Source organism: Hemitrygon akajei, chromosome 14 (assembly GCF_048418815.1).
Source record: "Hemitrygon akajei chromosome 14, sHemAka1.3, whole genome shotgun sequence".
Lineage (NCBI taxonomy): Eukaryota > Metazoa > Chordata > Chondrichthyes > Myliobatiformes > Dasyatidae > Hemitrygon > Hemitrygon akajei.
In genome coordinates, this window is record NC_133137.1 from 94,919,635 (window position 1) to 94,945,693 (window position 26,059).

Consider the following 26,059-nt stretch of genomic DNA (forward strand, 5'->3'; position numbering starts at 1 on the left):
CAAATTTAATTTATCAACAAAGAACCCTTTGTTATACATCATGCACTTTACATACCATCTTTAATCTATGTTTTCCTTATATTAACAGGTTCCTTTGACACTTTTTGCAGAGCCTCTGCAGAAGATAAGCTCATTTCCTAGACAGTAGAATACTACAGCACAGTACAGGCCCTTTGGCCCTCGATGTTGTGCCAACCCATATATTCCTTAAAAAAGTACTAAACCCACACTACCCCATAACCCTCTATTTTTCTTTCATTCATGTGCCTGTCCAAGAGGCTCTTAAATATTCCTAATGTTTTAGCCTCCACCACCATCCCTGGCAAGTCATTCCAGGCACCCACAACCCTCTGTGTAAAAAAAACTTACCCCTGATGTCTCCCCTAAACTTCCTTCCCTTAACTTTGTACATATACCCTCTGGTGTTTGCTATTTGTGCTCTGGGAAACGGGTACTGCCTCTCATTATCATGTTCCATTTGAACATGCTGCACTTCCACAAGTTTATAGTACACCCTGCATAAACAGAACTCATGTTCTCCTCTATAGGTGTTACATTTTAGCCTAACACCTTCTCCACATTTGCCAAAATCATGTTTTCCACCAGACCTACCACACTGTTTTTTTACCCACAGGTGCTACATAATCCAAACTTCTGTCATTGAAAACATCTCAGAGGGGGCGGCACAAAAACTCGAACCATATAACCTAAATTCATCCTATCCGTCAAACTTTTTCCCATCAAATTTAATCAACACCGATAAGTTATCTGTTCTTACTCCACCGCAAAACACTTTTAAATGTTTATTATCCACAACTTTTCCCTCGGCTAAATTATTTTTAACTTATTGAATGGATACCTCTCGGGAGACTCCAGAGACTCCCAAAGCCACCAACATTCAATATTATTCCTTGGTGATACTTTTCTACCTCCCACAGCTTTTAACCTCAAAGTTTCTCACATTGCTTACTATATTTACAAAATACTAAGAGTGCCCAATCTCTTAAAAGGATTTGTGAAAGCAATTTCAACAAATGCGTTCTTTTCAAATCTTTAGGTAATCTAATTAGATTGATACCAGAAACATCCAAAATCTTCAACTCTTCCCTATTTTATTTAAATCCTGTACACTGCCTTCATCACTAGACGATAAGCCACTGCAATCCTCAATCGACTGTTTTATTTTTTTCCCCGTTTGTCATTTGCCTGCCTCTGTACAACTGCTAGCACGCAGTACCACCGCACGTTCGCTACCTCCGTCTTTCTGTCTTCTCTAACCGCCCCCGACTGGCAGCAAATTTCAACAACAGGCTCAGTCCTTCGCTCCAACACCCCCCTTCTCTCCCAAATCCCCAATCTTTCTGCTCCTCGCACTCCCTAATCAACCCGCTGGAACCGACAGTTGGACGTTAGGGCAAGGCCGGATGTTCCGCTGACGTCTCTAGGCGATGGCCAATGAGTGACCAGGAAGCGCAGGGGGCGGGTTGGGGGGGGGTCGTGCGTTCGGTTTAGGCGCCGCCGCACGTGCTTCCTGTGCGTGGGTCGGCAGTTTGCTGCATGTTGTGGTGAGTAATGAGAGATTTACTTTTTCAACTCTAACTTACAGGGTACCTCATTGCTGGTGATTAGATATCCTCGAAAATTTTTATAATATGATATCGGGCGATGAGCTGAGGCCTTGTTATAAATCGCACAGTTTGCAGCCTTCATTCCCAGTCAGGCAACAGCAGGTCTGAATCTACTGTCAAAAAGGACTGCTTAAGCGGTGTAGTGAAAGCCACTTCTTTCCTCTCATATTTTACACTTTATAAATTATATGTGGACTCTACAAGCACTGACTCATGTTGCAATATCAGAAGTATTGTTAATATGCAACTGGAAGAGTCCTAATTTTGGAGATTTGAGAAACGAGAACAGATGGGTTGTCTAAGAATTGTCTAGCAGAGCAGAAAATGGGAAATGATTTCCTTTCAAAGTGGAGTTTTGCATACAAAGGAAGTACATCCTATAAGGAATATTTTGCTTCTAAGGAATCTGTCCTTTTAGGATTTAAAACTGCAATAACATAAGGTTCCTTATCTGACATATCAAAACTGACCAGGTCTGATGTGAAATTGGAGAGCTGGTTATCTGAAGTTGTTAAATTGAGTCACTAATAATATGTGGAAGATAGCAAAGAAAGAGGTACCTATCTAGTTTCTCTGAAATATAGAAAAATGATTCATGATGACTGAGTGCAATACATGAAATTAAAGTATGTTTAAATGAAATTACAGTAGTTATTAACAGTGTTTTGGGGCTGTGGGAGAAATAAACAGAACTGAAACCTGCTCATTCATAGAGATAACATGCATCCGAGATCAACATTGATCCTGGGTCTTTGAGATGGTGAGTTTATTCTACTGCACACAGGTCAAGACATGCTGGCGTTAATACAGCATTAAATCTGGATCACAAAATGCAACTAGAAAAGTCAAACAGGAAATGATGACTAGTTTGAGTATACCTGTGAACATGTGTGGATCTGAAATGTAGAGGGTAGAATCTCATTTCGGATCCACATGAAATAAGATGAGATTGGAGACATTTGCTAAGGAAACAGGTAGCTGTGGAGATGAAAGAAGAGCAGGTCCCTGAAAGAGAAGTAGCAGTGAATTAAAGTAAATAAGAATTTGGTTGAGAAAATATTGGAACTGATGAGGGACAAAAAAAAGCTATATCTTGTAAAGGTGGGGAACATGCTTGAGGCAGTGGAATCGATATCTTGTACATTTGGGAGCTTAGTTACCGATTTCATTCGAACTGAGAATAACACATTTTTGGATAATAAAGGAATTAAGGGTCTGGGATAGGACAGGTAAGTAATGTTGAAGTAGAAGATAAGTGCTGTATGATTCAATGACTTGTCAATCATAGAACAGTGTAGCACAGGAACAGGACTTTGGCTCACAGATTATGTGCTAACCATGATTGATGCTAATTTAAACCACTCATTTTCCCACACATGTCCTATCATCCATCCATTCTCTGCTCAAATGCCTTTTAAATGTTACTCTCATATCTCTTTCTACCATCTCTTCTGGCAGCACTTTCCTGGCATCTACCACGCTATAACTTTTAAAAAGTATGTAAATCTCTTTAAAATTTTTCTCTCACCTTAGAGCTCTGTCCTCTATTATGTGATATTTTCACCCTGGGGAAAATTCCTATCAGAAAAAGATTTATTATCACTGTCTTGTATAAAGTGCAGTTTGTTGCTTATAGTACAGTGCAGACACAAAAATCTATATATTACACAAATAATACAAAAAAAAATAAGGTTGTGTTCATGGGCCATTCAGAAATTTAATGGCAGAAGAGAAGAAACTGTTCCTAAATCATTGAGTGTGGGTCTTCAGGCTCTGAAACCTCCTCCCAGATCTAAAGAAAACAATCCTAGTTTGTACAACTTCTTATAGTTAATACTCCCTACTTCAGGGAACATCCTGATGAACCTCCTTTATACCCTTCCTGTAATGAAGTGAATAGAACTGTATATAATACTCTAAATGTGTTCTAGACAGAATTTTATTTAGCTGCAACATATCTTCCCAACATTTAGACTCAGCCCCCTGATGAACTAAGGCAAGTGCCTTCTACATCACGGTATCAATCTGTGTTCCACTTTGAGGGAGCTTGAAGTGTATAATGGTGTGTAATTTTATGTTTTTCTTGTGCATCTGGTGTTCTATGCCCATTATGCTGCTGTAAGTAAGTTATTCATTGAACCCGTGCATCACCAACACAAAGCAGGTGATAATGGACAACCTTGTTAACTGAAATGATGTTGAAATTAGCTGAATTAATTAGAACGGACCCTGATATTATGGGTTTCAGAGTTAACCAGGAAGAATATAAGATTAATTTATTTGCTGACGATGTTTTGCTTTATTTAACAAACCCATTGTACTCGCTGCGTAAATTATCTTCTAGATTGGAAGAATATGGGAAAATATCAGGCTACAAAATAAATTGGGATAAAAGTGAAATTCTACCCCTTACTAAAGGAGATTATAGTCAATGTCAACTAATAACTCTATTTAGATGGCCGATAAATGGTATAAAATATTTAGGTATAAGAGTTGATAATGATATAAAGAATTTATATAAATTAAATTATTTACCATTATTGAAAAAAATTCAAGAAGATCTTGATAAATGGATGACGTTACCAATAACATTAGTAGGCAGAGTAAATGCTGTAAAAATGAATATATTCCCTAGATTACAATATTTATTCCAAACACTACCAATACAATTACCACAAAAGTTTTTTCAAGAGTTAAATAAATGTGTGAGGAAGTTCCTTTGGAAAGGTAAGATGTCAAGAATATCGCTGGAAAAATTGACATGGAAATTTGACCTAGGAGGGTTACAACTTCCAAACTTTAAGAATTATTATAAAGCAAATCAACTTAGATTTATTGCATCTTTTTTTGATGAGGATAAACTGGCATGGATTAGAATAGAATTAGATAAAATAGGACAAAATATACCAGAAGATTTTATATATAAATGGGAATTTAAATGGATATGGGAAAAGAAAGAATCTCCTATATTAAAACATTTGATTGATTTATGGGAAAAGATAAATGTTGATGATGAGATAAAGAAATCTTTATTAGCAAAGAGACCTTTAATTCAAAATAAACTTATTCCTTTTACGATGGATAACCAACTTTTATACAATTGGTTTCAAAAAGGGATTAGATATATAGGAGATTGTTTTGAAGTAGGTATATTAATGTCATTTGATCAATTAAAGAATAAATGCAAAATATCAAACAACACTTTTTTGTTATTTCCAATTAAGGGCTTATATAAGAGATAAATTGGGTCAAACAATGTTATTGCCGAAACCTAATGAAATAAAAACTTTAATTCAAAAAGGAAAAATTTAAAAAAATACTTCTTGTATGTATAGTTTGATTCAAAAACAGGCAATTAAACAAGGAATTCATAAGTCAAGACAAAAATGGGAAACTGATTTGAATATTAAAATAGAAGAAACAAGTTGGTCAAGACTATGTCTTGACAGTATGACAAATACAACAAATGTCCGGTTAAGATTAGTGCAATATAATTTTTTACATCAATTATATATTACACCACAAAAAATAAATAAATTAAACCCAAATTTATCTGATCAACGTTTCCGATGTAATCAAGAAATTGGTACTTTTTTTACACTCTACTTGGTCTTGTTTTAAAATTCATCCTTTTTGGACAAATTTAAGAATTTTATTGGAACAAATTATTGGAACACAACTTCCACATAATCCAACATTATTTTTACTAGGCGATATTGAAGGGATAAAACCAAAATCCAAACTGAATAAATATCAGAAAGAATTCATAAAAATTGCATTGGCAGTAGCCAAAAAGGCTATTGCAGTTACTTGGAAATCGGATTCATACTTAAGTATAAATCGTTGGAAGAATGAAATTTTTAGCTGCATTCCACTCGAAAAAATTACTTATAATTTAAGAGATAAATATGAAATATCTCTGAAAATTTGGCGTCCTTATTTACAAAAGACAGGATTAAATATATAGGTGCTCTGAAGATAAAATTATTGGTTATAAATAAATATATATACTAAAGCTATTATGAACTCCATGGAGCATGTGGGGATCTTCCGATATCCAGGCATTCTTTCTTTCTTTTTCTCTCTTTTCTCTTTCTACAGGGATATGTTAGGGGGGAGGGGGGAAGGGTTGATAATTTTTTTCCCTTCTGTAACCTATTTGAAAATTCAATAAAATAAAAAAAATTATTAAAAAAAAGAACCCGTGCATAACTGTGTATATGTGCTCATGTCTGTAAATTTGACTTTGACTTTTATTCTGGATTTGCACCCTAAGATCCCTTTGTACATCAGTTCTCCCGGGGTTCTGCCATTTACTGTGTACGTTCTCCTTATAGTTGACCTCCCAAAGTCTCTCACTTGTTCAGATTAAGCTCTGTCAAGCAGTCATGATCTTTTGAAAGGTGGATCAGGTTTGGAAGCACTGGCTGACTTCAGCTCCTGCATAAGATAATACAATGCTGCTGTTGAGGAATAAGGTGGAAATACTGTAAAACTTTGATTAACAGCATCTCGTTTTATGGAAATCCTGACAGTTCAAAATCTGCCTCACTCATTGGAGTGCAAACATGGTGTAGATCAAAGTTGGAATCTGGAATGTGGGCAGGGTATGTGGCCAGAACCAGTGTTAGAATATGGAACACAAGGTGTCAGGAATGTGGGTAGATTTGTGAACTGGAGAATTTATATGTTTCATCACTGGAAAATTCACTGTCTACATATTTAAAAATAAACAAGTGAAATAAAAGTGTGTGGGGTATTATTATGATTAACATCCAATAGCCCATAAAATCTGCAATTGTTACTACTAAAGTGCAGAAGGTGTATCAGCAGAAGCTAGAAAGGAAGTGCTAAGTTCCCCTGTGTATTTTTTTTAATCCCTGTGCAATTTGAAGTGACTCATGGATATTTTCTAGAGAAGACATAACTCTTACCCACTTTAAGTTGGGAAAATAATCACATTCTTGTTGCTTAATATAATATGTTCTTAATTTTATTTTTAATTTCTTTAGGGTTTCCTCTTTCTGTCAAATTTTTAGAAATGGTTTCTGTCATTTGCCTCTGAAAGTCTGTCAGTCAAGAAAAGTATGGACTACCTTTGAGAAAGGTAAACTTATGTCTACATTGTTTAGCAACATGGAAGAGGAGGAACCAACTAATCTTTCCACAAAGCGTCCTTGCCCAGATCATGCGGATGAGCAAACTGAGCAAGAATATCATAAAAGGACCAAATTTTCAGAACCTAGTGCATCTCTTAATCAGTCTGTTGTATGTAAACACACTGAAGGAATTGAAAGTGGTTTGCAGGCTTTGTCTTCCAGAAAAGATGAGAATGATGAAAAAAAAACCGTGGAAGAAACAGATGATGGTGTACTTCAGGAGGATGAAGAAGGTGATGGAGACAGCTTTGCTGATATGATGAAACATGGCTTAGTTGAGCAGGATGTTGGAATCATCAAGTTTGTGAGCACACACGAAGGTTTCTCAGGAATTTTGAAGGAAAGGTAAAACTAACTATAGGACTAAATAGAGATGAAATTTAACTATGGTGAAATTAAATTGAGAAAACAGCAAATTCAGCATATATTTTGCATAAAATTGCTGTCACTTTGCTTTTTAAAATTTGTTTAAATGTCCATTCACCATCTAACTTGTTATTGTTCACACTTAGTTGAAGTTATATAATAAACATTTTCATGATTTTTTAATTTCTAAAATTCTAAATTCTGATTTTAATGTTGAGTAGAACGTTGCTTCTGTTATTTGCATGACTCCATTACAATATTTGTATGTGGTTCAGGGGTAGAAGATTTGCTTCCAGAATAATTCTCAAACTAGTTGTAATTTTAAAGAGAACTCACCCGATAACAATTAACTTAGCCGGATGTGAATAAGAATCAGAATCAGAATCAGACTTTAATCGCCAAGTACCTATGCACATACAAGAAATTTACTTCCGGCAGATGTTGTCTCTCTGCTCATAACAATAATAATGATAAATATAAATGAAAATATAGATTATACATACAGATAGTCCAATCCAAGTAATAGTTAGCCTATAGTTAACCGGCAGTTAACTGTTCAGCAAAGTGACCGCAGTAGGTAAAAAACTTCTCCAGTGCCTATTAGTCTTAATCTGGAGGGATCTGAAGCGCCTACCAGACGGAAGCAGATCAGACAGTCCGTGCGCAGGATGGGAGGAGTCCTTTATGATGTTCCCTGCCCTCTTCTTCAACCTGGAAGAGTACAGGTCCACAATAGAGGGCAGGGAGGCTCCAATGATGCGCTCGGCAGTCCTCACTGTGCGCTGTAGTCTGGTTCTATCCTGCTTGGTGGCGGCTCCAAACCACACAATGATGGAGGTGCACAGGACAGACTCATTGACTGCAGTGTAGAATTGCAGCAGCAATTCCTGAGGCAGACCGTATTTCCTCAAGAGCCGCAGGAAATACATCCGCTGCTGGGCCTTCTTCAGGATGGAGCTGATGTTCTGCTCCCACTTCAGATCCTGAGAGATGGTGGTTCCCAGGAACCTGAAGTTCTCCACGGTGGACACAGGGCTGCTGAGGACTGTGAGGGGAGACATAGCGGGAGGATGTCTCCTGAAATCCACTATCATCTCTTTTGTCTTGAGCGTGTTCAGCTCCAGATTGTTCCGACTGCACCAGAGCGCCAGTTGGTCCACCTGCTGTCGATATGCAGACTCATCACTATTCTGAATGAGTCCGATGACGGTAGTGTCGTCTGCAAACTTCAAAAGCTTCACATAGGGGTTGGTGGAGGTGCAGTCATTGGTGTAGAGGGGGAACAGCAGTGGAGAGAGGACACACCCCTGGGGGGCGCCGGTGTTGGTGATTCGAATATCCGAGGTGACCTGTCCCATCCTTACCTGCTGACTTCAGTTGGTCAGGAAGCTGTAAGTCCATTCGCAGAGGTCAGGTGGCACAGTAAGGTGAGACAATTTGGAACAGAGGGTATGAGGGACGATGGTGTTAAACGCCGAACTGAAATCCACAAACAGCATCCGAGCATAGGTCCCAGGACGATCCAGATGTTGCAGGATATAGTGCAGTCCCAGGTTGACTGCATCGTCTACTGACCTATTTGCCCAGTAGGCAAACTGCAGGGGATCCAGCAGGCTGCTGGTGAGGGTCTTCAGGTGGTTCAACACCAAGCGTTCAAAGGATTTCATGACTACAGATGTCAGTGCGACAGGTCTGTAGTCATTCAGTCCTGTGATGGTGGGTTTCTTGGGGACCGGGATGATGGTAGAGCGCTTGAAGCAAGTCGGAACCTCACTCAGCTCCAGAGATCTGTTAAAGAGCTGAGTGAAGATGGGAGCCAGCTGATCACCACAGGCTCGTAGACAGGAGGGGGAGACCCCATCTGGGTCTGGAGATTTTCGGGTCTTAAGTCGCTGGAACAGTCGACATACTTCTCCTTCGCTGATTCTAAGCTGTGATCCAGGGGGGCTGGGCAGAGATGATGGGGAGGTGATTGCAGAGATTGGGGGATGAGTGCCAGTGAGTGATGGTCAAGGGAAGGCAGGAAGAGAGACCTAAGAGGGGGGAGGTACAGGTGTAAGATGGACCCTCTCAAATCTACAGTAAAAGGTATTAAGGTCGTCAGCCAAAGCTTTGTTAACCTCAGCGGGGGGGGGGGGGGGGGTGGATGCAGGGCATCTCCTGTAGCCAGTGACCTCCTGCAGGCCTCTCCACACCGACAATGAGTCGTTAGCTGAGAAATTATTCCTCAATTTTTCGGAGTAGAACGGCTTGGCCACTCTGATTTCTCTGGTCAGTGCATTTCTGGCCAGCCTGTACAGGGCCCTATTCCCACTCCTGTGGGCGTCCTCCTTAGCTTGGCAGAGATGTCTGAGTTTGGGGGTAAACCATGGCTTATTGTTGGCGTTTATGTTATAAGATGTAGTTTATGCCCTTTTGCTTTTCGGTATTGATAAACTTTTTATCAATTAATTTTCATTATATATCTAAAGTGCATTGTATAAAAATTGTATAATCTATTTCTGTTAGTTCAATGTGGGTGCTGCTTGGGGGAATTATTTCAAATTAAGTACTGTCAATATAAAGTAATTTTTATCTATGTTTATATTTTATTCATGTTATGGTAGAACGATACAATGGTTTTTGGTTTCTGACTTCAGAACATGTCTTTGTGCACTCACTAAAGCCTCAGAAAAACTGATCTCTTACAATTGGTTAAGTGAGCTTCTGAACATTTGCATTTCCTGTCTAACTGAAAAAGGATGCAACTCATTATAATGAAGAGAATCTTCAAAGGAAATCAGTAAAATTGAAGTTTATTTCTAACTACTTTGCGCTTTTATCTTATAGGTATTCAGATTTTGTTGTGCATGAAATAAACAAGGAAGGAAAGACAGTTGTTCTGGATGATTTATCTGTACCTGATGATGATGATGAGGTAAGGACTTTTCAGCCCAGGCATTGGATTTGAACAGTGATAATTAGTGAATGTGCACAAGAGGACACTGAGTGCATTGATAAGTTTGTTTAACTGCTAATTTGCAATACTAATCACTACAGCACAGTACAGGCTCTTCAGCCCGTGATGTTGTGCCAACCTGTATAAACCTGCTCCATGTCTCCTTTCTACATAGCTCTTAACTCTCCAGTTTTCTTTCATCAATGTGCTTTTCGCAGAGTCTCTTAACTTTCCCTCAGGTCAGTCTCTATCACCATCATCCCAGGCACTTTGTACAAAATAAACCTTGTGACATCTCTCCTAAACTTTCCTCCACTCACCTTATAAGGATGTTCTGTCGTTGCTGATCTGGGAAAAAGATACTGGCTGTCCACTCTGTTTATCCGTCTTCTAATCTTAGACTAGTCACCTCTTACACTCTGCTCCAAAAAGAAAAGCTGTTACTTGCTTAAGCTTTCCTCATAAGATGTGATCTGTGATCCGGGCAGCTTCCTGGTAAATTACCTCTGTACCCCACTAAAGCTTCCACATCCTTCCAAAATGAGGTGACCAGAACTGAACACAATACTCTGAGTGTGACCTAACCAGGGTTTTATAAAGCTACAAAATTACTTAGTGGCTCTTGAACTCAATCACCCAGCTAATGAACGGCAACACCCCATACGCCTTAACTACTATCAACTTGCACAGCAACTTTGAGGGATCTGTGGACTTGGACCCCAAGATCCAGTTAGCCACAGAAGCAGGAAACCATGAGGAATCTTAGAAGAAATTAGATGCTGAGCAAAAGACATTTCTATTTTATTTCCTAATTTTCAGTGGTTCTTTTTCTGTAGATTGCAGGGTAAATTTTGGTTATATAAATTATTTTGTGACATTTTTAATAATCTTTTAGGAATCTTCAGATGATATTTTTTCAGTATTATCAACTCAAGATAAAGAACGTTTGGAAAATCTTCAGCTTTTTAAAAATAAGGAAGATTCTGTGTTGATTGAGGTATGTACATACGTTATTTCAGAATTAAAGGAAATACGGGCTATTCAGTCAACTGTTTTATGCTTGTGTCTATAATTTACACATCTCACTTTGCATTGACATTTTGCAGTATTTCATAATTTTCTGGTCCTTTTCCTATTTATTTAACTTACATTCAAAAGAAAACACATTTGCTTCAAATATTTCCTGTGGTATTTTATTTCACATCTCAATCACCTGAAGAAAATACGTCCTGTATTGTGGGTTGGATTTATTTATACCTTTGTGTTCTTGGATTCTCCCACGGATAGGAACGTGTTCACCCTTCACATCCAGCCTACTTAATCATAGGAAAGAGAAGGCAGCAAACCTCTCGCATATTAATTTGTAAACTCTAATTTTTTTGGTCTGTGTTTTGATTCTATCCTTATATCTGAAAGAATATAGATCACAAGATTACTATTTTTTAAATTGTTGTTTCAAAAAAAAAGTTGCTGTAATGTGATTATATTCAAGGATTGTTAGAAGTTGATAAATTGAAGGAAAACTAAGTAGGCAAAATGCAGAAAGATCAGATAGATAGATAGATACTTTATTCATCCCCATGGGGAAATTCAACTTTTTTTCCAATGTCCCATACACTTGTTGTAGCAAAACTAATTACATACAATACTTAACTCAGTAAAAAATATGATATGCATCTAAATCACTATCTCAAAAAGCATTAACTATTAACATTAACATTAAAAAGCATATGGATTAACTAAGTGGAGCTATGGAGTAGCTACTTGGTTTCTCAAGCCTGCTGTACTATTTAATAAGGTTGATAGCTATTCTGATTGTAGCTTAAACTTGGCATTCCGGTTACCAATGAAAACCTTTTATTTCCTTACTCTCAGTAGCTCTCTGTAACCTTTTTAAGGATGCTGATTCTGTTGGCCTTTGAGAAAATGAGTTCTAGAGACTCGTGACCTTCAGAAACTTTCATTTCATTTTTGTCTAAAATGGGTAACATTTTTAAATGATGACCCTCTAGTTCTAGATTGGAAAATGAAAACCTACAGCAGCTGGAAGACTGATATAGAAAAAGAAAACATAGCAGGAAGCAGCAGGAAGGATGGCATCTGTGGAAAGAGAAACAGTGTCAAATGTTTCAGGTGAAGATTGTTCTAATAAAAGGTCTTTAGCCTGTAGCATTGATTCTGGTTCTCTATCCTGGCCTGCTGAATGTTTCTACCATTTTCTGTTTTCATTCCAAATACCGTCCAGTAAACCTTTTTGTAACTGCCTCCAACTCAGAAGCATCTTGCCTTAAATTAGGAGATAAATACAATAAACACCCCTTACTTAAATAAGGAGAGCAATACTGTAAACTAAACTCCAAACTTGGTCAATTCAATGTTTTTTTATAACTGATCTAATCTTCCTACTTGTATTATCAGTTCCCTTTGCAGCACGTTGTCAGATGCCTCTTGAAACCACAAAAGTATATCCACAAGAATCACAGTACAGTGTTATTTATTCATAGAAGTCCAATAAATTGGTAAATATGATTTCCCTTTCATAAAACCATATGCAGACTTTTATTTTGGGAGTTTCTTAGGTGTCCAGTTGTAATGTGTGTGATGATGATTTCTGACTTTTTCCCAATGATAGTTATTAGGCTAACTGAAGAATAGTTTCTTTCTATGTTTCTCCTTTTTGAGTAAAGTTGTTACATTTGCTATTTTCCAATTTAATGAAACCTTCCATAAAACTCAGGAAATTAAAACAATCGTATCAACTTCCTAACAGCTAACACAATTCAATTGAGGCAACATGCTGGTGAAACTGTATTGTACCATTTCCCAAGTCTCTACTTTTTTGCTATACACTGCACACAATAATCCAAATGTGGCTCCACCAACATTTTACACAGATATAACATGTTTCCAACTACTATACTCGATATTCTGCTCAATTGAGGCCAGCTGTGTAGGGAACAGTCATGTGTTTCATGCATGGAAATCCCAGTATTTCCTGAGGTATCGTAAGATCACAGCAGTAGCTTCGTTTGGAAGCAAGGACTGTTATGAGGCGTGATATAGCCCATTAGGCAAAAGAAGCAATAGATTAACATAGCATTGTGGTTAGCAAGACACCATTACAGCTCATGGCATCAGAGTGTGGAGTTCAATTCCGGCACTGTCTGTAAGGAGTTGTACGTTCTCCCCATGAATGTGTGTGTTTCCTCTGGGTGCTCTGGTTTCCGCCCACTGTCCAAAGATGTACCAGTTAGTAGGTTAAGTGGTCAGTGTGAATTGTCCTGTGATTAGGCTAGTGTTAAATAGGTGGGTTGCTAGGCAGTGCAGCTCGTTTTGGCTGGAAAGGCATGTTCAATGCCTCATCTCTAAATCAATCAGCCACTCAATCAGTAGAATTAGAGAACATGGTACTTGCTGGTCAGCTATGCTCAGACTTGGGCACAGTGTGATTATGTAAGTTTTCTCTTGTTGCTAACAGCTATATTTGACATTACCATCAAAAATAATAATTTTCTCCATGTTTATTCAACACCAATTGCTCTTTCTTCATGTGTGGTCTGCATGAACAAAGTATGAATTCAATTGTAGCAAGAGACAAATGGATGTTCATTGGAAGGGTTGCTGCTTTGCTGTTAGATTTGTTTTCTCTGGTTCATTTTTCATGTTTTACCATTTATTGCAATCTAATATATTTTATTGTGTTATTTTCCCTTTATCTTTAAAATATTAATCAAAATCTTATAATTGCTTGTATAACTTTGTTTAAAATCTGGGAAATTCTAAAGGTGTTAAGCTCATCCATTGTCTTTAATAAAATATGTTAGAACTTTATAAGAACCAGTTTACAACAAATATATATTCCTTTTAAGTCACAATAAAAACAGTTCTTTATTGTCCTGGACTGGAGAAGTAATATTAGGGAATGGTAGAGAAATTGAAACATATTTTGCCTCTACAAACAACCTCTTTGAAATGGTGGAGACCATGTGATCTAGAGACATTGGGGAGCTGAGAGATGTTATTGTTAGTTTTAAAAAAAATGGAAGAGGTGAATATGACTGAAAACCAATAATTTCTTAGGACTGAGGTGCTTGCATCCCAAGATTTTGAACTGGAAATAATTGATGTACTGGGTGTCATCTTCCAGAATTCCCTAGATGCTAAAATAGTTCCCACTGTTTGAAAAGTTGCAAACGTAATCCCATTATATTCAAATGAACAACATAACTTAGACCAGTTAACAAACAAGAGAAAATCTGCAGATGCTGGAAATCCAAGCAACACACACAAACTGCTGGAGGAACTCAGCAGGCCGTGCAGCATCTGTGGGAAAGAGTACAGTCCACGTTTTGGGCTGAGACCCTTCAGCATGACTGGAGAGTAAAAATGATGAGGAGTAAAGTTAGACTAGTTAATCACAAGTTATTTGAGAAAATGCTTCATTTTATTGTTAAGAACCAAATGCTGAGAAAATAACAATGTTGGAGTCAAGGTGGATTTACAAAAGGGAAATAATATTTGACAATTCTTTTGGAGTTTTGTGAGGAAGTAACGAGAATTAATTGGTTGATCTGGTATATTGGATCTTTGGAGGACCTCAGAAAAGGTCCTGCACAAGTGGTTATTAATCAAGACTTTGACACAGAGGGGATATATACTGGCGTACATAAATAATTGATTAGTGGCCACAAAACATACACTAACAATGAATAGGCCATATTTTGGGTTAGAAGGATGTAATTAGTAAGATGTCTCAGGGATAGGCACAGGAGTCTCAATTACTCTCAGTCTGTATCAATGATTTAAGTGAGGGAACCAAGTTTAATCTATTCAAGTATGCTTATGATTCAAGCTGGGTGCCATTCTGCCTTAGATGGATGATGCAGAGAGGCATCAGGAAGTGTACGTACAGGTTAAATAAATGGTTGAGGACATGACAGATGAAATATATGGAAAAGTATGAAATGATCCACTTTGGCCTCTGGAGGGTTCTAGATGTCCTTATGAATTTGAGAATGTTAATGTGTAGATGACAGTGGTTAGGAAAGCAAGTTGTACATTGTATATTGGTCTTTATTGCAAAAGGATTTGAGTGTATAAGCAATTTGATAGGGCTCTGGAGAGAGTGCACGTGGAATATTATACACAGGTCTCATTTCCTTAACTCAGAGATAGAATACACTTGTCCTAGAGGAGTACAGCAGAGATTCCCCAGATTAATTTTTGACACGGACAGTGAATTTGCAGGGATGATGTTTGTTTGGCAGAGGTGTTACCATGCCTGGCCTTCTTTTCAAAATAAATAGTCAGCAATTTGGGATAGAAAAAAGTTTCTTCATTAGTTGCAAATAGATTTTTGGATATTTAAGATGGTAGTGCAGGAATTGTTATTGAGGTAGAAGATTATCATGATCTTATTAAATGACGGAGCAGCTACAAGTGGCAATGTGGATGACTCTGACTTCTTACACACGTGCTTATTCCCAAGTACCAGTGCAGAAAATGATTGTTGTTTTTACTATAAGGAGATACAATGGAGCCTTTTTTATTGTTTTACATTCTCTTACTCTTTAAAATATCAAAGATCTTTATAATTAGGTTGTTGAAGATACTAAAGAAAAAAGAACAATTATTCATCAAGCTGTGAAGAGCCTCTTTCCTGGACTTGAGACTAAAACTGAAGAAAGAGACGGAAAGAAATTCATTGTAGCTTACCATGTTGCTGGGAAGACTGCATTGGCAAGTAAGTTTTATGCGGTGACGGATCTTAATGGATTTGCCTGGAGGAGAAATAGAAACGTCACTTTTGGGAAATCTGAAGTAATTGAAACAAGTGATGTCCAAAATATATTTACCGTAAACATTAATTTTGTCTTTGTATTGTGAACATGATTTGCTAACTAGGACTATTACACTTCTGTCACTGAGTTTTTATTTTATTGGATGCTTTTCAACAATATATTTCGAACATTAATGGAATGTTTTTGTTTAATCTTGAGATAATATGTATGCTGCATCTTGTAATGCATTGCAGTTCCTTAATTTTGCTGGAATCCAAGCTGCTAAATATCTTTAACTGCTTTTGCATGTAACATGCATGTATTTGTTCTCATGATAACGCATGTATGTTTTCAAATAATATACCATATCCCTGGTGAAGACATGATGTATTTGCAAATCTACTTTTCCTACTTTTAAGCAAAAAGCCAAATGCTAAGTATTAATAGGGCCTTGCACAGAGAATCTCCAATTTAAAAAAAATTGTGGAACATGTGCATCAGCTCAAACAAGCTGTAGTTCCTTCAGTCCTGAAGAGACAATATTTAGTTATGAGTTTGGCATTTAATGTAAAATGCACCATGAAGGCTCTGGAATGACAACCTTTGTTTCAAAATTGCATATCCAAGTGAGTCAGTTATCATGGTTTGTTGAAAGTAATTTGACTTTAGCCTTTTTAGTCTTATAAATATGACAGAAAGATAAAACTTAACTCCTATCATTAGAGTGGAACTGTGCGTTTGTCTTCTATGAATTTTTGTCCAGTGTATATTCTACAATTGTAATTGATTGTCAAGCTAGTTCTTGCAATTTAACTGTGTTGTCTTTAAGGGAGTTGCAGAGTAGTGCTTTTGTGAAAATTGGAATTGACGGCATAACTTTGTCCTTTGAAGTTTCTAAACATGTGGAAATGATCCTAAAGCTATATTGGATCAATACATTTAGGAAATTGGCAGAATGAAGCTATTTTTTTTCTTTTTGGGGATACAGTGATGTTGATGAATTGGCCATATAGTTAATGCCTAATATGTTGTTGGATAAATCCATAAATATGAGTCGAACCAAGTTGTATAATTAATTAGTTCTTTGAACTTGATCATAGGATTTTAAATTTGAAGTATATTTGGGAATATTGACAGCCAGGTTATCTGAAGAAGGTCTGTGTGACACAGTGGCACAAATGTTAGTGCTGCTGCCTCACTCACATTAGCTATTACTCCAAGTGGTAATCAAAAAGATAAGATCATGTGAGGCAGAGTAAGATGCAAGTTAATAAGGAAAGTAAGAGAGGGAAAGAGATTGAAGGCATTGCTCTGTTAGAAACTGGCATGGACCTAATTGGTCAAATAATTGCCTTGTATGTTATGGTAAATAACCTGCCACCCAAGAACAGCACCTGGGACATGGAATTTAATATGAAAAATATCGTTCAGGGTGGCTTCAATTAAAAATTAAGCAAAATGCTTTCATTTGTCCTGGCAGTAGTCATTTAACTGAGAGTTGCTGTAGTGGTTATTTGGTATCATTAGTGTTAAGCTGCTTCCTAAAAGAAGATTATAAAGCTGTTGGTCAGAAATATTAATGAGTACAGAATATGAAATATTAAAAAGAGCTATTGAGTTGGCAAGTTATCCTTTTAATTCCTTTCCTACCATTCGGAGATGTTTTTTGAAGTTTAAGAGGATCAAGAATGTGGACTCCTTTTAATTGACGTCCTTATGACCTTTTGTAGATTAGCAAGCAAATTCTTTACCCACTTAGTTTCCATGTAAACTTCTAGTTCAAATTTTGGAAATTTCTATATCTTAAACTTTATCTGGAATAAATTATGTGCATTGGCCAATGTTCATTCTAAGTATAGTGTGCTGGGTTACATTCCTAATGTTGTATAACAATGTTGATTCTTGTTTTGTATTTTGTTAAATTTCCACTCTGTATTCCTTGCAGTATGTATTGTACATTTTGAAAACAAGTCTTACTAGTTATCACAAGCTGTAGTTACTTCAGTTTATTTACTGAAATCTTTCATGAAATAGTTTAATATTTTTAGGCAAGCTCTGGAGTTTGTATTATTGTATGAGAGCCATGTTGGAAATGAGCATGAAGCTTGGTACAATATTTGAAATGGGAGATGGGAGCCTGTAATTCTGAATCAGGTCAAAAATAAAGCTGCGGTAAATTGTTTTAATATTGCCACATGTACCAAGGTGCCGTGAAAAACTTGTTTTGCATCATACTGTTCATACAGATCAATTCATTACAAGTGCTTTGAGGTAGTACAGGTAAAGCTTTAACAGAACGCAGAAAAAAATGTTACAGAGAACGTGCAGTTCAGGCAGACAGTAAGGTGCAAGGTCATAACGAGGTAGACCATGGTCAAGAATTATCTTAGTAGGAACCATTCAGTCATCTTATAACAGCAGGATAGACAATATCCTTGAGCCAGGTGGTCCATGCTTTCAGGCTTTTGTATCTTATGCCTAATGGAAGAATGAAGAGGGAATATCTGGGGTAGATGGGAACTTGATTATGCTGGCTGCTACGAGGCAGCAAGAAGTGTAGACGGAGTCCTTGGAAGCAAGGTTGGTTTCTGTGGTGTGCTGAGCAGTGTCCACAATCCTTTGCAATTGTGAGCAAGAACTGTTAGCATATCAAGCCGTGATGTATCCGGATAGAATGCTTTCTCTGGTTCATCAGTAAAAAATTACTGAGGGCCAAAGGAGACATGTCAAATTTCTTCAGCCTCCTGTTTATGGAGAAACATTCATGACCTTTCTTGGCCGTGGCATATATGTGTTTAAATGAGGACAGGCTGTCAGTGATGTTCGCTCTTGGGAACTTAAAGCTCTTAACCCTCTTGACTTCAGCACTGTTGATGTAAACAGGAGTATACGCACCACCCAACTTCCTGAGGTAACTGGTCAGCTCTTTTGAAGAGACTGAGAGAGGTTGTTGCCATGACATCATGTTACTAGGTTCTCTATCTCCTTCCTGTACTCTTAACTCATAGTTATGTGCAAACTTGAAGATGGAGTTAGAGCAGAATCTGGCGATGTTTTCATGAGTGTGTAGATAATAGAGTTAGGGACTGAGGACATAGCCTTGTGGGCACCAGTATTAAGGGTGATTATGGCAGAGTTGCAAAAGGAGGTGTTAAAGTGCCAGATCTAGGAATATGGAATAGAGTTTGCTTGGAATTATAGTATTGAAGGTGGAGCTGTAGTCAATAAACAATAGATTAATTAATACAATACATTAACAACAGTACAGTACATTACATTAATCAATAAACAAAACATTAGTGGATGTTAGAGCCACTGAGCAGTGGTCATTAGGTAGACAGATTGATACTTTATTAATCCCAAAGGAAATTACAATGCCACAGTAGCATTACAAGTACACAGATATACAAATACTATAAGAGAAGTAAGAAAGAATAAAAAAAAAGTTACTACAAACAGTCTAACAGGAGGGAGTCATCAATTCCCTGGCTGTAAGTTCACTCATTATAGAGCCTAATGGCCGACGGTAAGAATGATCTTGTATATCGCTCTTTGGAGCAACACAGTTAATGTTTGTCTGTTATTAAAAGTGCTCCTCCGTTCATGTTACAAGGCATTTTACCATGCTTTTCTTAATACTGGAATTATAGTGGTGTTATTAAAGCAGATGGGAAGCTCAGACTGTAGTAGGGAGAGCTCAAGAATGTCTGCAAATACCACCCCCCCCCCCACCACATTTGATCTGGACAGGGTCTAAGGATACAGCCAGGGGTACCATCTGGGACAGATGCTTTCTGTTGGATTCACTCTGAATGATAGATTTTTATACCCACAAAAGTGACTGTGGGTTCAGTTGCATTAGAGGCTGTCTTGGTGGGTGGTGACATTCCAGTCGCTTTCTGTTCAAAACATAGAATGCATTAAGCTCACTGGGAAGATATGTGATGCTGTCTAACTTCACTTTGTAGTCTGTTATAGCATGCGAGCTCTTCTGCAGCTGCTGGTTGATCTGAGACTTTATTTTGGACTGGTATTGTGTCTTGGCATCCTTGATATCTTTACGGAGGTCCTTCTTAATTACTTGTATAAGTCAGGATTGCCTGATTTGAATGCTGTCAAGAATTCTGCATGGTCAAGAGCTATAATAGTGGTGTAAACGAATATCAACTGAATCTTTCCATCAGTAGGCTTCCTTGCAACAAATTGAAATATGCAGAAGAATTAGGTCAAAAATTCAGATTGCTAATAATGCATATTTTCTATAAACTATTATTTTTCTTCTTCAGCTGAAGATCTTGAAAAATAATAGCTTATGGCAGTTATGCGCGATTAACATAGCTTAATCAAAAGGTGGTACATTTAAGATTTTATTGGTAAGCTACTTAAAAGGTAAACTATTGGGAACTGAAAAGCCGAATGCTGCTTTCTAATTTAATTCTGCAAAGAAGCATTTAATCATGTTGCTGGGTTTATTCCTCGGTACTTGAATTAGAATTGCTTTTCATTTGAGTTGACTTTTATTTTGGTTTTACAAGTGTTATATTTATGCTTATTCTGTGATGTTATATCTGAGAAATAGTGGCAATTGTGTGCAGCTTCTAATATTTGAAATAGTAAAACTGCCCAAATTACAAATAATTTGGTATTTTTATTTTAAGAGCAGTTAAATTTTATAGACAATATGTCACAATTTTTTAAAATAAAAAGTGATCAACTTTATTGATAAGTACATTTTTTCAGATTGGGTGATGGTGAACAGAAGAATCCATCTCTCATTGATGGGCTGAACCTTGAATAATTAATCTGAAAATATCCTGTTAGGTTCTTAATGAAATAAAAGTCACCTGCTTTTAAAGAATCTTCAAAGCTTGCAAATATGACAAAAGATTAATCAGGCTTAGGCTAAAACTACTTCATGAAGAATGCTCCTGTACTTTCTCATGACTACTTTAGGGGAGGAGGTACAAGAACCCACACTTCTTCCCCTCCACCATCATATTTCTGAATGGCCAAGAATACCACCTCATTATTCAGTTTGGTTTTGAACTATATATTTATTTTTGTAATTTTTGATTTTTTTATATAAGCCCATTTGGTTTAGTTGGTAGGAAAAGGAACTCACAAAGGGAATAGTCTATGCAAAATACTGAAAGTGGAGGATGTGTCTGGTGCTGGGATTTCTTGGAAGGTGGTGCTCTTGTGGAGAATGATCTGATGAATGCTGGGCTGGAAGATGGGGATCAGGGCAACTCTAAGTATTAGAGCTCACCTCTAATTGTTTTATGTGCAACTTGTTATGGGTCCAACTCATTCTCAGCACAGGGCAAAAGTTTCTTTGTTAGAATCAATATGATAGAGCTTGAGAGCATTCCATCAAAGGTAAAATTACTTTTCCTTGGATGGGAGTGGGGGCACTTCTGTTTTAAGTATTTCTTCTTCTTAAGCCTGTCACCCCTACAGGCTGTTGACAACAGGTTGCCAGAGTCCTCTGTCCTAGGTCAGTCTTTCAAGTTTTCCCAGGGGTAGCCCATCTTCTTGGTGTATCCCTCCTGTCCTAGGGATGAGGACTTTGGAACTTCTGTTGCCGTTTCTGTTGTACGAGGTTTTTATGGGATGGGGTTGCTAGCCTCATGCCCAACCCTCTTCCTTCACAGTCCAGCTTGGGTCCGTCCATGATGGAGTTGTTTAGGTAGTGCAAGGAGTGATTAGGAGTTGGGGCAGGGGGTTTACCTGTTTAAAATGAATGTTTTCATGTTTTTTATCTCAGAGTGCAAATTGGAGAGCAAAGTTCAAATCTTGTGTTTGTACCTTGTGATTTAGATTTAAGTGTTGCTTGTAGTGAATATGGCCCAGTCCATCACGGATAAAGCCCTCCCCACCATTGAGTACATTAACACGAAGTGCTGTCACAACAAAGCAGCATCCATCATCAAGGACCCCTAACCTTCCAGGCCATGTTCTCTTCTAGCTGCTGCCATCAGGAAGAAGGTACAGGAGCCTCAGGACTCACACCTCTAGGTTCAGGAACAATTATTACCCCTCAACCATCTGGCTGTTCAACCAGTAGAGCTAACTTCACTTCACTTGCCCCATCACTGAACTATTCCCACAACCTATGGACACACATTCAAGGACTCTTCATCTCATGTTCTCTATATTTATTGCTTATTTATTTACTTACTATAATAATTATTTATTTTTTCTTTTGTATTTCCACAGTTAGTTTTAGCTTGCACATTAGTTGTGTGTTCTTCTTGTTATTTGTGTTGTATTTCTGGATTTTTCTGAGTGCGCCCTCAAGTAAGTAAGTAAGTGTGTGCGTGTGTGTGTGTCTTTGATAATAAATTTACTTTGAACTTTGGTTGGGTAAATAAGAATGTGAACATATTAATGTTGTTATAAAAATAGTGAAGCCAAAAATATTGATGAAAGTAGGATTCTTATGAAATATTTTTATTAGTTTGCTGGCGGATTTCACTGATTTCAGATTTTGTGAGACAGGAAAAAGACAATTCTAAGTGACATAACAGAGCATTCAAGAACAGTGTTTGAGCTGTTTAACAAAGAGAACTTTTGAGGCAATAATGCCCTTGAGTAAGGCAAAGTTGAAATGTAATCTGATGATTACTGGCAGCTTTTGTAAGTTTGCAAATCAACATGAAGGCAATTGTTTGAAGACAAAGATTATTGATAAAATCTACAGTGTTTATTACTCCTAGTGTTTGACTGAAAGTACATTAGAAACTGCAGTCATGTACTTTTGCTTTGTAGATTTCATTTCACAGAAAATTGCTTGAGGTCAAACTGGAATGTAGCATTTTTGGAACTGACAGGCCCTTGTTGGTTGATATTCATTGGCTGCAAGAGAATTGAATCTGATTAACTTCAAATGTATGCGACGGAGATAACAAAGTTGTTTCCATTCACTGAATTGGATTGTAAGGTGTTTAGTGGATGCTATCTACAGTATATACAGCAAACTTGGTGCTTGTAATTAGTGTGTTAATCACTTGGACAAATTATTGTATTTTACTTTCTTAACAAGCTGCATTTGAACCATGGTGTATGTAAATTTGCAGTAGCAAGATTTTCTAGTAACTCATCCTTGTAATTATGGATCAGAGTTGGCTATTAATAATACAATCCAAGCTTGTGGTGTTGTGACAGCAAAACATACTAATCTGTTCTTACCAGTTTTTTTGTGTTCATCACATAACTCAGCAATTTTTGTGGTACTTTTATTTTAAAGTGAGTGTTTATGTGTCCATAAAATTTGTTTTTTGTAAATTTTCTTTCCCTTTCTATTCTGAAGGTATCAAATGTAGGGGAATACTTTTACATAGGAGCAAAGACTTGTCCGAGTAGTCATTCTTTGAATGTGAGATCAGCAGATTACAGTGGATTCAGGTTAATAGGAGCACATCGGACAAGTACATTTTGGTCCAGTTAAACAGCTACTCCAATTAGCCCAAATTTCATGGAACTAGTTCAATAAATATATAAAAAAAGACAAGCTGCTATTGAATAACAAATTATGTATATAAATGAAATACAGAACAAATTAAAACACTGTCAATACTACTGTAGTACTATAAAACTGTGTATTAGTTTCTAAATTATCAGTGGAGGAATTCATTCAGCATCTGCTAGTACATTCTTTGGACTGATTGTAATTGAACAAAATCGGCTCAGGCACCCAGTGCAGATAATGGACTGCCTTCATACAATGCTTTCGACAATTTTATCCTCCAAATCTTCATTTTCATTGTAACATTCAAGATGATTGTCACCTTCAAATCTTGATAGTTTCTAACTACCTGAAGTAGTGAAATTGCTTAATTTTCACTTCCAGCCTTTTCTGGCACCTCCAAGCCTGGATGCTTGAAACTGCAATCAGCAAAATAGTTCCAAGTTATCTTACTGCTTATTTCTCGCCAACTCTCACTGCTTTTGAACACAAGTACACATAACTGATGCTAGTTAAAAACTGTTCACTCTAAGGATGGTGCAGTGTTTTAACGGCCACACAGGAGCACATGCCTGACGCTGGTTTGAAACTGGCCAGTTACAGCCTTCTGTCTCAATTAAGTGGCATAGCATCCCAAATAAATGAAGAGAATCCTGCCTATTTTCTTGATGAGTTTTTGTTCTTTAAGAGTTGTCCTAAATAAGCAGCTGCCTTGATTTACCATTGACCCAATTAACTGGAATCTACTTTATTTGGTTACAATAGGCTGAATCAATCCTCAGCCCACTTTTCAGCCTGCAGTTGATTATTGAGTTGGTGAATAGTTGAGTGGAATCTGTTATTTTTCCTTGCTTTATGTTGTTCTCAGTTATATCATCAGTAATTGGCTACAGTATTCTGAGTTACAGAGTAGATAGTCATTCATGCATCTGCTTGCAATCCACTGTTCTATCAGTTGGTCTGAGCTTGTGTGGACACAGGATGATATCAACTTCATGCTTTGACTACTCATTCTATTCCCTTTAATCAGTGGCCTCACACCTTTGGTTTTGGGTGCAGGACATGGTCTAATATTTCCAAATTGGAGGCAAAAGTATGGAAAACAAGCTTATGTGCACAGCTTGGTGGTTTGCACACTTTATTTAATTGTAAATGGGACATGTTGTTTGTCCAAACCTTCTTTATTTGCTCAGTCATTCACTGTCTTAGACAGTAAGCCATCAGCCTTTTGATCTAGAATGTGAGCTTTAGTTTTCCATTTGGTCAGTTTCAAACAATGAGTATGGCTCTTAAATTAATAAGTCTAATTAATAAATCTGGATATAAATAGTAAAAGGATCTCATTCTTTGAGAAGTAGTTTCAAGCTATTCATAGAAGAAATATTTCTCATTTTCTGAGAAAGGAAGCATAAATCTTTTTAAGCAAGTTGGTTATCATTGAGCCAATAAGTTGACCAATGTTGATATTCAATGATTTATCAGAACCAGGAAAATAAAGCTAATATACAAGTCATAATAGGATGGTAACAGATTAATATTTTTTCTTAGGATCACCTATCTTCTACTAGCCACATACCTTAGGAAATGGCCAATTTGACAAAACACATTGTGCCAAGTTTTTGAACTTGGACGATCCGTCTTTTTTATAAGCATAACTAATTATTTTTATTTGAAAACTGTGTGATTTAACTGAACTATAGAATTAAGCATTGGTCTCCGCAAATGTCTGGGATTGAGATTTTAGTAGTGTGACTTTCTGGATGATTAATGCACTAAGGTAATAGGGAAAAGCTTGAATTACAGTAATGGTCTGCCGAATGACCTTTCTTCTGACATTATTTTGCACATTCATAGCTGCAATTCCTGCATGGCCACCTGCAATACACCCACTCTAGGATGTTGTTCTACAAATTGAATAATGTTCTGTTTATACTTCTTATGCTTTTCAATGGTTGGACAGAGGTCAAAGCAGCAGGTAAGATGCTTTTCATACCACTGAAAAGAAATTTCAGCCATTCTGTGCAGTGTCCCAAACTGTCCCAAAGATTGTGATATGAGGTTGACAGTTAGAAATTCTATTTTATGTAGTTGACCCTTGTATATAAAAATTACTTTCTTCCACAACCATCAATACACAGAGCAAGTGGATGACTATCAATTATATTTGTAGCATATTTTGGTGGATTGTTTGTGCATTACAGATTCCTTATAATGTTTTGACCTGATGTTGCTGAGAAATGTATGGCTCTAGGTAAATAGAACATTTAGTTGCTAAGGTGCAACTGCTTTTTGTCATAGAAGGAGGTAACACAACACTCAATTGAAAACAGGTGATTAACATTTGTTGTACAGTCGAGTTGAATTACAATCTATTATTAAGGAACACAAAACCATCTTTATGCTTCACTTTGAATGGACATTATTTCAAAGAATGTTCGATAATTCACTGGAAAATTTAATTTTCAACCAACCACTTTACTTTCAATAATGTTCTTAACAGATTTCCGTTGGATTGCTAATTGAAAATCTGTCACAGGTGAATTTCATCAAACTAAGTAAACCTTATTGGATTTAGGAAAGAAAAATAGCAGGACTGAATATAAATGCACTAAGTTTTTAATTATTTCTGGTTGGCAAATGTTAATTTTCTATGTTGTAGTTTTTAGGACATTTGTAAAGTGTTACATGTATATATATATGCTCTTTGTATTTTGAAACTT

General features: G+C 37.0%; 1 protein-coding gene across 2 annotated transcripts in view; it reads left to right on the forward strand.

Annotated features, from left to right (window-relative positions):
- The first annotated feature begins 1,465 nt into the window (after window positions 1–1,465).
- The window catches only part of pus7 (pseudouridine synthase 7), a 60,306-nt gene continuing 35,712 nt past the window's right edge, over window positions 1,466–26,059 (forward strand). For both annotated transcript variants that reach the window (XM_073066675.1, XM_073066676.1), the window contains exons 1-5: window positions 1,466–1,565; window positions 6,641–7,132; window positions 9,983–10,070; window positions 10,987–11,088; window positions 15,690–15,834. In XM_073066675.1, coding sequence (XP_072922776.1) covers window positions 1,558–1,565; window positions 6,641–7,132; window positions 9,983–10,070; window positions 10,987–11,088; window positions 15,690–15,834 — 835 coding nt within the window. In that variant the 5' untranslated portion in view covers window positions 1,466–1,557. The remainder of the gene's footprint in view (window positions 1,566–6,640; window positions 7,133–9,982; window positions 10,071–10,986; window positions 11,089–15,689; window positions 15,835–26,059) is intronic.